Consider the following 13412-nt stretch of genomic DNA (forward strand, 5'->3'; position numbering starts at 1 on the left):
TTCGTAGCGAAAAAGTTATAGCAAAAATGCCACAATGACCTGTTTGGAGCAACGAAACCCTAGAATCCAAAGCCCTGATACCAAATGTTATGAAACCAACTCACAAAAAGATAGAAAAGAGAGATAAACGCCTTAGAATTCAGCCTCTTTGAGGGGGAAACCTCCTTTACATTACACAAACGAGCAATTCTTGGATGATACAAATGACAAAACCTCCTTTCTATATATAAGAGTCTAAGGGGTCACAATATAACCAAAGCCGACCTAACAATAATAATATAAGGGCACAAAAATAACAATAGTGGGCTTCTATGGGGCACAATAATAACAATATGGGGACAATAGGGGCACAACAATAACAATAAGGGATCCAATGACAATAGTAATGGGGGAATCACTAGTATTATAGGGACCTAACACGTAAGAATGGAAATAACTTCCTCTTCGACCCCCGAGCTTCCGCTCCAGAACAATAGACAACAATTCTAGTTATTCTTGAATCAGGCTACAAACCTCAGGACTACAGTTGAGTCTTCCAGCCTTTGATTCCTTTCCGTAACGAGGTGATCCACTAGATCAAGTCCAGCTCTGGACGCTACTTCTGTTACTTCACTTCCACTTGCTTTCCAAAACAAACTGAACCCCTTTCTTTCCACTGAGATCTCCTTTTATCTCTAGGAAAGAAAGGTATAACTATTTTAGTTGTTCCTAACTACCTGGAGGTTGGAATTCGTTTCCGGTCTCCCTTCTTGAATTATGAAATTTCATAATATATATAAAAAGAAAAACAATATTATTACCATTTAAATTATCGATCCAAAGTGTCACCGGCATCGGACGGTCTCGTTTACCAACAAAATAAAATAGTTCTCACTGCTATAAAAAAGGTGTTACATGTACCTTTTGAACCTCTTTCCTTAATTCAACATGGTCTATGGGAATGAGATCCTCGTTTATATAGATCCCTTTAGGATAGAAGATTTACTAAGTATGACAAATTTATGGTCACTACAACTTATCTTAACAAGGATCAATCTAAGGTGTTACATGTACCTTTTGAACCTCTTTCCTTAATTCAACTTGGTCTATGGGAATGAGATCCTCGTTTATATAGATCCCTTTAGGATAGAAGATTTACTAAGTATGACAAATCTATGGTCACTACAACTTATCTTAACAAGGATCAATCTAAGGTGTTACATGTACCTTTTGAACCTCTTTCCTTAATTCAACTTGGTCTATGGGAATGAGATCCTCGTTTATATAGATCCCTTTAGGATAGAAGATTTACTAAGTATGACAAATTTATGGTCACTACAACTTATCTTAACAAGGATCAATCTATCTCTATGCTCGAGTATCTTTCCCAACCTTCTTCCTTATATGAGATAAGTTGTTTCAATTTGTGATTTTTTTTTTACTATTTCTAATGTGTCTTCATGTTTTACTCTTTTATATCAACAATTATTGTGCTCATGATGTAGCTCAATTAGTATTTAATATTAAATTTAATATCTTTATTAATTAAAAAATAAGCTTTTAATAAAAATCATTAATTAAAAAAATAAAAATAAAAATAAAAATAAAATTATTAATAAAAAGAAATTGAAATAATATAATTTTAATGGAATTTAAATCAGATTTATTATAACCGTTAAAAATATTAAGAATCTCCACATGGTATTTATCTAAGGCCATGATCTAATTCTCCATCTTGTCTTGATAAATAATCTAAAATAATTTCTCTAAATTTTTTCCCAACACACAGTTTAAAGATTTTATAATCTTAATTAAACAACCTTTTATTTTTTTAACAAACTTTGAATTATATTTATATATATATATATATATATATATAATTATAATGCTATAATAATTCAATACTTTACTTTCCATTTCAGTTTCACCCTATTCCATTATAAAAATGTCATTTTAAATAATATTGATTCAGCGTTCATTTTCCATAAGAGATGCACGAGGAAGACACGTCAAGTCAAGTGAGGTCTCCACCATTTTAGAGCTTCACGTGAACGAATCTTATTTACCTCTGAATCAACGTAAAAGGTTTTTGCTAAAAAAATTTCCGCTTAACAAAGCATAGTTTTAGGTAATCATAAATCATATAAATCAGTTTAAAATGTCAATCAAATTTTAATGATATAATAATTTGAAAAACATTATTGTTTATATTATTTATAATATATATCACAAAAATCAAAAAGGTTTTGCGAAAATTTAATTTGAAAAACATTATTGTTTATATTATTTATAATATATATCACAAAAATCAAAAAGGTTTTGCGAAAATTTCGCCGTTCAACTAAAAAAAGAAGCTTCTAGTTATTTTACAATATTTTCTAGACTAATAAAAAAAGCTTCTAGTTATTTTACAATATTTTCTAAACTAATAATTCAATACGAGATGCACGAGGAGACTCTTCATGTCAAGTGAGGTCTCTAAAATAAAGCTTCTAGTTATTTTACAATATTTTCTAAACTAATAAAAGAAGCTTCTAGTTATTTTACAATATTTTCTAAACTAATAAAAAAAGCTTCTACTTATTTTACAATATTTTCTAAACTAATAATTCAATACGAGATGCACGAGGAAGACTCTTCAAGTGAAGTGAGGTCTCCACCATTTTAGAGCTTCACGTGAACGAATCTCATTTACCTCGCAAACTCCGCCAAAATTCTCCGTCAACGAAAACGTTTTGCGAAAGTTTAGCCATTCAACGAGGATCTTCGGCTATCATAACTCTCTTGCATGTGGCTAGTGTGCATGTCAAAGTTTAGAGTTAATGATAAAGGAATGTGATTAGAATCAAGCTCATGGTCATTTGAGAGGTCAAAATTTACAATTTCGTTGGAAACAAGAATATCAAATATCACATAATTCATGACACTACCGTTAATCCCATGAATACAAGTCATCTTATTAGACTTTGGCCACTTGGTTATGGTATTACAAATTGTAGGGTCTTGGGAACTACTGAGCTTGATTAACTCAATACCAAATAAATTTTTGGTATGGTCTTCAAAGTTTATTTTGAATCTACTAGTTAAATTGAGGTCCTCATCTATCCAAAGAGGATTAGGGTTGGAGTCATTAATTAGTTGCAATTCTAGCATTGAAGTCTCCTAACAAGAGGATATTACTTCTTTCTTTAGATTATGAATATCGTGTTCTATGGTATTATAGGGGCAATTCTTATCTAGATTGTTTTTCTTATAGAAAGTAGAGTTTATAGGTGCAAAATAAAAAGTTGTGATATAAATTCTCTTAGCATTAGTGTCAGATATTTCGATCCAAATGTAGTAATTGAGGGACTTTGTCTTGTGAAGTCGAGTGTGACGGAAAACATTGTTTCTTATACAACAAGCTATACCTCTAATTTCTCTACGAGAGGATTTCTTGCTCCATGTGGACAATAGAACAAATCCATCGATGAGAGGGACCTTTGACTCATCATGTTCCCAAGTTTCAACTATGAAAACAATAACCATTTCGCTTGGGATCCAACTTAACGTAGGATCTTTATTGATGGGGTGAGATTTTGGGGGTTAACCAAAATCCCAATTCCCAAATAAATTGATCCTGAGGCCTGTGGGTTATGGCCCACAAACCTTATCGGAAGCATCCTTGGGCATGAAGCCTTTAACCATGGACCACACTTTAGAATCGGAGCCACCTTTTTATCGGTGCTTTTAATTGTGGGTTATGGCCCACAAACCTTATCGGAAGCATCCTTGGGCATGAAGCCTTTAACCATGGACCACACTTTAGAATCGGAGCCACCTTTTTATCAGCGCTTTTAATACTATCGGAAGCCACCACCCATCCGCATATACATCTATCCGGCTAAGCTTTAAAGCCCCGCGGACATACACATATATTAATATACGGGAAACATTATAAAACCCGCTCCGAACCCTTGGGTCGGAACTCAAAATTTATGCACCCGCCTCTATAAATATCGGCGGGTTCGTCCGTTCGGCGATCGCAATAAACACTTGACTCCAACCCCCGATGCCCTCGCGGACCCGACACCTCTTACATCCCTTCCTATAATGTTTCAGGTCCGGGATATCGGGTTATCGCGTCCTATTGTGATGCGATAGTTCTGCGGACCCGACGGCCCTCTATACTCTGCTTCTTAATGATTTTGGGTCCGTCATTTCAGCAGGTTCACATCGGCGGTTTTGTAATACAAAGGGTCTGCGGACCCGACGCCTTTTCAAAGCTGCTCTCTATAATATTTGACGCCTTTTCAAAGTTGCTCTCTATAATATTTCGGGTTTGGTTATGGGGCGTACAGTACGAAGCCCTTGCGGACCCGAAATTACTTTATGCTCCCTTTTATAATGGTTCGGCTCCGGACTGTCGGAGCATACACTTCGGCAGTTTTAAAAGGCTTCACTCCTCCGATGCAATATTGGTTTCGGACCCGATATGGGTCTGGGCCAACCTTAATAAAAATTTGCGTCCGCCAATGTACCGTTTAGAGGTTTATCCGCCATTTCTTTGTGGAAATGGAATTCGCCGCCTTCGAAGGATTTCTATGTTTAAACACGGTTCCGACACAATCTCTACCATTCATGCATACACAATTAACCCATTCATCAACGGATCGCCATCACACATGATGGTCAATCAACACACCAAAATTTGGGATTTAAACCCTCAATGCACATATATATATATAACAGAAGTGGAAAGAGAACGTATTACACAGACACGCAAGAAATCCGCAGAACACATATGTATTATATTATAAATAACACAATCACAATTCTAAGGCATTTCAGCCTTAGGAACAGACTCCCTCTTGACTACATCTGGACTATGCACTGATTACACACTCTATCTAATTCTTTGTCTATCCCATTCTTGAACACGTAGGTTCGACACACATATATAAAGAAGTATTGGATCGGATCACTGGAGGGATCTGATCAAATCCACTCCTTGATTTTCTCCACAAAAGCCCTCAAAGCTCTCGGTACATGAATGCATGCACATACACATGGCAGATTACATTATAAGTCTTCGAGACTTACCCATCTTTTCCCACTTTAATTCTCTTTTTCTGCTTTAAAGCAGACTTTCCTCCGTTTTACTCCCTTCTTTCAGCTCCGCTGGTCCACGCGCTCCTCTTCGTTCCGCTTGGATTCCTCCCTTCGACTAAGGGTGCTGGATGCTCTTGCATCAGACTCCCGAGGCACAAAAATTTATGACCTCTTGGTCATTTGCTTTTCCTTGTCCCTAGCAATTCTACCCACTGCATATCTTCAGTGGAACTGCCTTGATGGTCTTCAGTGAGCTGCAACCAAACCTCTGCAGTAACAGCCTCCTCCTGCTACATGATACCTCACCAAGCTTCCTCCTGAGCTTAGTCTTTTGGTATCCTTCAGGTTCTCTTCTCTGGAACCAATTGAGCACTCCTTGCTCTAGGTTTGTTCTTACCTTCGGCTGTTGATCTCTGTGTGACAGTAAGACCACGAACTCTTTAGCTTAACCAACTGTGCCTCCTGCTTCTTCTTCTTTCTCTCTGGAATCCTTCTCCTCGCAGGAAACTTTCCCTGCTCTGATACCAAAATGATGGGGTGAGATTTTGGGGGTTAACCAAAATCCCAATTCCCAAATAAATTGATCCTGAGGCCTGTGGGTTATGGCCCACAAACCTTATCGGAAGCGTCCTTGGGCATGAAGCCTTTAACCATGGACCACACTTTAAAATCGGAGCCACCCTTTTATCGGCGCTTTTAATACTATCGGAAGCCACCACCCATCCGCATATACATCTATCCGGCTAAGCTTTAAAGCCCCGCGGACATACACATATATTAATATACGGGAAACATTATAAAACCCGCTCCGAACCCTTGGGCCGGAACTCAAAATTTATGCACCCGCCTCTATAAATATCGATGGGTCCGTCCGTTCGGTGATCGCAATAAACAGTACGAAGCCCTTGCGGACCCGATATTACTTTATGCTCCCTTTTATAATGGTTCGGCTCCGGACTGTCGGAGCATACACTTCGGCAGTTTTAAAAGGCTTCACTCCTCCGATGCGATATTGGTTTCGGACCCGATATGGGTTTGGGCCAACCTTAATAAAAATTCGCGTCCGCCAATGTACCGTTTAGAGGTTTATCCACCATTTCTTTGTGGAAATGGAATTCGCCGCCTTCGAAGGATTTCTGTGTTTAAACACAGTTCCGACACAATCTCTGCCATTCATGCATACACAATTAACCCATTCATCAACGGATCGCCATCACACCTGATGGTCAATCAACACACCAAAATTTGGGATTTAAACCCTCAGTGCACATATATATATATATAACAGAAGTGGAAAGAGAACGTATTACACAGACACGCAGGAAATCCACAGAACACATATGTATTATATTATAAATAACACAATTACAATTCTAAGGCATTTCAGCCTTAGGAACAGACTCCCTCTTGACTACATCTGGACTATGCACTGATTACACACTCTATCTAATTCTCTGTCTATCCTCCTTCTTGAACACGCAGGTTCGACACACATATATAAAGAAGTATTGGATCGGATCACTGGAGGGATCCGATCAAATCCACTCCTTGATTTTCTCCACAAAAGCCCTCAAAGCTCTCGGTACATGAATGCATGCACATACACATGGCAGATTACATTATAAGTCTTCGAGACTTATCCATCTTTTCCCACTTTAATTCTGTTTTTCTGCTTTAAAGCAGACTTTCCTCCGTTTTACTCCCTTCTTTCAGCTCCGCTGGTCCACGCGCTCCTCTTCGTTCCGCTTGGATTCCTCCCTTCGACTAAGGGTGCTGGATGCTCTTGCATCATTTATGCAATGGAAACTCATGACAATTCCAAAACAGGTTCCATAATGTTCCAAGTTCCTATTTATCACTCTCATTTTGGTCTCTATCCCTAATAACAACCTTCTTATTTCCTATTATTGCCCATTTTCTTTCTTTCTGGCTTCCTTTACCTTTTGAACCTCTTTCCTGAATTTAACTTGGTCTATGGGAATGCAATCCTTGTTTATAAAGATTCATCCCTTTAGGCTAGAAGATTTACTGAGTATGGCAAATTCATGGTCACTGCGGCTTACCTTAACATGAATCAATCTATCTTTATCCTAAACTATCTTTCTCAACCTTCTTTGCTTTTATGAGATAAGTTATTTTAATTTAAGATTTTTTTTTAATTTTCTTTTACTATTTATATTGTGTCTTCATGTTTCTCCTCTTTTATATCAACAATTATTATGGTCATCATCTAACTCAATTAGTATTTAATACTAAATTTAATATATCTATTAATTAGAAAAATAAACTTCTAATAAAAAAATCATTAATTAAAAAAAGAAAGTAAAATTATTAATAAAAAGAAAGTAAAATAATATAAATATTTTTCAATCTTAATTAAATAACCATTTTATTTTTCAATCTTAATTAAATAACCATTTTTCTTCTTTATGGCTTCCTGTACCTTTTGAACCTATTTCCTTAATTCAACTTGGTCTTTGAGAATGATATCCTCCTTTATATAGATCCCTTTGGGAAAGAAGATTTACTAAGTATGACAAAGTTATGATCACTACAGCTTATCTTAACAAGGATCAATCTATCTCTATGCTTGACAATCATTAAGTTGTTTCAATTTGTGACCTTTTTATTAATTTTTTTTACTATTTCTAATGTGTCTTCATGTTTTACTCTTTTATATCAACAATTATTGTGCTCAAGATCTAGCTCAATTAGTATTTAATATTAAATTAAATATATTTATTAATTAAAAAAATAATCTTTTAATAAAAATCATTAATTAAAAAAATAAAAAATAAAAACTATTAATAAAAAGAAATTAAAATAATATAAATATAACTAAATTTAAATCAGATTTATCATAACCCTTAAAAATATTAAGGATTTCTATATTGGTCTCTGATTTTCCATGTTAAAGTGATGATGAACCAAGCTAGATAATTTGAAACACCTCAATAAATAATCTATAATATAATTTCTCCAAAAAAATTTCCACACATAATATAAAAATTTTATAATTTTAATTAAATAACCATTTTTTCCAAACTTTGAATTTAAAAAAAAAAAAATATATATATATATATATATATATATATATATATATAATAATTCAATGCTATAAGTTCCATTTCACTTTCACACTGTTCTATTATTATAAAAATGTCAATTTAAATAATATTTATTCAACTTTCGTTTTCTATCTCCATACGAGATGCACGAGGAAGACTCTTCAAGTCAAGTGAGGTCTCCACCATTTTAGAGCTTCACGCGAACGAATCTCATTTACCTCACAAACTCCGCCAAAATTCTCCGTCAACGAAAAACGTTTTGCGAAAATTTCACCGTTCAACAAAAAACAGCTTCTAGATAATTCACATTTAGAAAATTCTCTATTCGACGAAAACCAGCCTCCCGTAATTCACACAGTATTTTAACGAGGCGGCTTTTGGGTAGATTCTTTTTTTGGGAGATTTTTTTAGTGGGTTATTTTTGTATGGTTATGTTGATAGGTTTATTTGTTGAATAATGAGAAATATTTTTGGTAGAAATTATATGAAGAATCAGATTTTGATATTACATAGACAATTAATTTTAAAGATAATTTTTTAGATATATTTAATTTGAAATAGGAAATAAAAAAATTAATTTAATTATTAATAATTATTAATGAATGTTAAGAATTTAAATTTCACAAATTATTTTTAATGATAATCATTTATTTGAAAATAAGTTTTTTTTTTAATTAAATTGATTAATTGAAAAAATTAATAAAAACAAAGGTTACATAGTAGCTAGTACCTGCGGCTTAGCTTAAATATGATTTAATTAAACTAAAAAATAATAAAGACAAAGATTTCATCAAAAAAATAAAATTAGTAAAATACTATATTGTTGAATGCCATCACCATAAATTGAGAAATATGATTAATTAATATTGTTTATATAAACATATATACTATAATATATTTTTTTATTTGTGTATGTGTATGTGTGTTTTATTTTTTATTAATATATAGTATTTTTATAATTAAATTTAATAAAATATAATAATAAGTCATCTTAAATTGAAAGTATCGAGAAAAAAAACTATAATTTATGAAAATTGAAAAAAAAAAAGAAAAGAAAAGAAGAAGAAGTTAAATAAAAAGGAAATAAAATTAAAAACAAAAAATTAGTAACTAATAGAAATGGACATTACTAAACAACCTATAATAAGACCTCAATTAATCATCCTATAGAGAAATAAATTAATAGCAAAAAAAAAAAAATGAATTCCCAATGTTAAATTATGGACATGTTTGAGAAAATTTTGGTCAAAAACAAACTAATACATAGTCAAAATACCATGCTTAAACAAGTATAATAAATATTATATGAAATGAGTTATGGTTTTCCTTAACATGTGTTATTCATAAGCCATAATAGTGCAACACAATGTATCTACATGTTAAAATTTTCCATGATTATTTTTTTTTTATGATTTTTTAAACCTATATATTTAAATAATATATTCTTTCTTTCATAATTATTAATAATAATAATTATTTAAAATAAAATTATAAGAAAATTAAGTTATTATAAGGTCATCAACCCCACCCTAGAAGATCGAAAGTATCTCTCTATTTTAACTAGCTCAAAGAAGAAAATTAATATAGCAAAGATTAGAACGAATTCTCATGAGCTCCATAGTGAAATAGGTCGTTGGGCAATTCCTAAAACGCCATGGATGGATAGGATCTACCATATATGTGAGAATAGGAACATCGAGGATGAAAACCACTTCCTCTTAGAGTGCCCGGCGTACAACCACATTAGATCTCAGTTTCACAATCTTTGTTACAATATTGACCTTCCTAGCCTTTTACGATGTTAGTGAGCTCGGGAGGCTTCTCTCCAAGCTTTTTGAGCATAGGAATAAAATCTTAAATCAAAATAAATAATTTGTTTCTTTAGGTCCGATAGACCAATGTTTGGTCTCAGCTGACGTTAACCACCACCACCACCATCATCATCATCATAATTTATTTTATTTTATATATATATGATTTACCCAAATATTTACTAAAAACTATTGCAGTAATGCCCGAAAGAAGAAGAGGAATATTTGGTGAAGAACGACTAAGCTAATTAATGGTGGTGCAAATAGGTAAAATATTTGGAAATTTTTAAATTATGCATACAATAAAATCGTCATTATATTTGAAACTTACACATTTAATTTTAAATGAAATTTAAATATTTAAAATTAAATTACTTTTTTCTCTAATTTAAACTCTTTTTTTTTAAATCTAAAAAAATTCATATAAAAAACTTGAAAAGATACTTAAAATATCTACTAAAGCTTTAAAAGAAAATACAAACAACAATATAGTAGCTACTGAAGCTTTGTAAGACATACGAACAACAATATAGTTCACATTGCTAATCAGTTACATTAAACACCATAATTCTCATTAGAAAACTAGCGATATTACACTAATTAAGAAAGACACTCTAAAAACTAATCACGGTCCCCATGCCATTTGACGACTATTCTCACAATACCACGACACCCTAATCCAACCCACGCAGGCTCGACTGCAATTTCATGACAGAATTAGAGAGAACTTAATAACCATAGGGCACACGCAGGTGCCTGACAGAGCAACCCTGTTACCCTTTATCGATCTTATTCCCTCACAACCTGTTACATGTACATCTATCACTTGATGTTTGAGTCGCCCATCATTCAAACCAAGGCGTGGAGCGGCTGGGTTTGATCATAAAGAAATTGCTGAGTTTGGTATGGGTATTGAAACAAGCTACATAAATCAAACACGAAAGCAACACAATTGCTATTATTGGGCCTAAAATTACGAGTAATAATGCATGTCCTTTCTTTGAAGAACACGATCGGACCCTAAGCAGAGCTGGATCACCACAGAGATTGGGATCGCCGAGAAAACTATCTTTAAAAGTCCGAACCTGTAAAGCGGGTGGAATTGTGCCAGACAAGTGGTTGCCAGATACGTTGAAAAGGGTCAACCTCAGATTCCCCAATTCAGGAGGAATACCCCCCTCCAGTAGATTGTTTGACAGGTCCAGAGAGTCCAAAGTTGACATGGAGCCTAACCATGCAGGAATTTCTCCCGTTAACTGGTTGTTCGCCAGATTCAGCTCAGAGAGAACTGCCAATGACATTATTCCTTTTGGAATTTCGCCAGACAATAAATTGTGATCAAGCTGGAGGCTAGTGATATTACGCAAACCTGCGAGTTGATCAGGAAGAGGTCCCCAGAGTCGGTTATTGCTTGCACTGAAGTTGAAGAGATTCCTCAGCTGTCCAATCTGTGAAGGAATGATTCCGCTGAACAGATTGTTGGAGATCTGTAACCATTGCAGTTCCTTCGCTCCCCCAATCTCTATAGGAATCTGGCCTTCAAACATATTATTATAGAGCTTCAATTCGATAAGGTTTTGAGAGCTCCATAATGCCAGAGGAACCTCACCAGTTAGCTGGTTTTCATAGAGCTGTGCGTATAGCAGACTGTTGCAAGACTCTAAGGACTGCAAGCTCCCATTGAAATTGTTTGAAAATATAACCAACGCGTAAAGATTTCTTCCCTCACATAGATGTGCAGGCAGAGGACCCCTGAAATTGTTCTCTGAAACATCAACAAGCCAAAGATCAGAATTTGTGCCCAAATTCTGTGGCAGCTGCCCAGTAAGCTTGTTACTGGAGAGATCCAAGTCTGTGAGGTTAACAAGCATTCCTAGCTGTGCAGGGACGGACCCCGTGAGGTTGTTCTCCCACAAAGACAAGGTTTCCAAATGGGCCAAATTTGCAATTGTCTCAGGAATTGTTCCATTCAGCTGATTACTTGAAAAGTCTAGAGTTTGTATGCTCCTCAGCCCGTCAATATTATGCGGGATTTCTCCAGACAGCTGGTTTTTCCATAGATATAGTTCTGTCAGCTTTGACAAATTCATCAAACTTGCGGGAATGTTGCCCGAGAGATGATTCTTAGAGAAATCCAAGCTCTCCAGCTCCGTCAAATTACCGAGAAAAGCAGGAATTGAACCAGTCAGCATATTAACATCCAGCCACAGTGTCTTCAGGTTCCTTAACATGCCGAAGCCTGGTGGAATATCTCCAGAAAAATTGTTAAATCTCAAGTTCAAATCTTGTATGCTCCTCAGCCCGTCAATATTATGCGGGATTTCTCCAGACAGCTGGTTTTCCCATAGATAGAGTTCTGTCATCTTTGACAAATTCATCAAACTTGCGGGAATGTTGCCCGAGAGATGATTCTTAGACAAATCCAAGCTCTCCAGCTCCGTCAAATTGCCGAGAAAAGCAGGAATTGAACCAGTCAGCATATTGACATTCAGCCACAGCGTCTTCAGATTCGGTAACATGACGAAGCCTGGAGGAATATCTCCAGAAAAATTGTTAGACCCCAACTTCAAATGACTCAACTCACTCAGTGCATAGATGTTATGCGGTAAGCTTCCTACGAACAGGTTCTCTGACAAATCCAACGTCTGCAGATGCTTGCAAGCCAACAATCCATTGGGAAATGGACCTCCGAAATGGTTGGATTGCAGTATCAAATCTGTGAGATTGTGAAGGCCACATATAGTAGAAGTCAACCTTCCTGCAATGGAAGCGTTGGAGAGATTAACTTTGGTAACAACATTGAATGGAATATTACAAAATACTCCATTCCAACCACACGGATTTTGATCAGAGGAATTCCAGTTGCTCAAAACATGATGTTTGTCAATCCAATCCATCTCTTTTATTTGCAGCAGGATTTTCCCTTCGTCAGAGATGGCATTGCATGAAAGAAGAAGTAGGATAAAGAAGAGGAGCGTTCTGAGAAATATGGATTCGAAAGAGAGGCCGACCATGGTTGTTTGGCGTTTCAATTTGGCTCTGTAAAAACGAAGTACCCACAAAAACAAATGTAAATGGCTCTGTAAAAACGAAGCACCCACAAAAACGAATGTAAATGGCTATGTGAAAGTGTCAATATGTGGTATAATGATGTGTGGTTTAACCACAAGTTTATTTGGGCGAAGTTCAAGAGACAATGGTTCAAATTTTATTGAGTACATGACCTGCTGTGGTGGCGGCTCGAGAGCAGATGTACACTTGGTGTTATAGTGGCAGCTACGAGGATTGATCCTGGGTCTCCGCAGATGTACTCTTGGTATTATAGTGGCAGTTACGAGGATTGACCCTGAGTCTCCCATAAATTAAGACTAGCAGTTACCGATTCATCATGCCATTAAAAAAAAAGTGTCAATATGTGGTTTTGATAGATTAACAATAAGACCATATGTTTTCTACATACCAT

At 35.1% G+C, this 13412-nt stretch overlaps 1 protein-coding gene across 1 annotated transcript; it reads right to left on the reverse strand.

The window, feature by feature from the left end:
- Positions 1-10517: 10517 nt before the first annotated feature.
- LOC149181172 (uncharacterized) lies at positions 10518-13037 on the reverse strand. The gene has a single exon (XM_089418279.1). It carries the CDS (start codon positions 12961-12963, stop codon positions 10795-10797), a length of 2169 nt encoding a protein of 722 aa, XP_089274405.1. The 5' UTR covers positions 12964-13037; the 3' UTR covers positions 10518-10794.
- Positions 13038-13412: the final 375 nt, after the last annotated feature.

The sequence above is a fragment of the Pinus tabuliformis genome, chromosome 3_2 (genome assembly GCF_031772625.1).
Source record: "Pinus tabuliformis cultivar Carrire ecotype Pingquan chromosome 3_2, CPIR1, whole genome shotgun sequence".
Taxonomy (NCBI): domain Eukaryota; kingdom Viridiplantae; phylum Streptophyta; class Pinopsida; order Pinales; family Pinaceae; genus Pinus; species Pinus tabuliformis.

Excerpts from the sequence above, each read along its gene's own strand:
- LOC149181172 (XM_089418279.1), bottom strand. The coding sequence starts at position 12,963 with ATGGTCGGCCTCTCTTTCGAATCCATATTTCTCAGAACGCTCCTCTTC.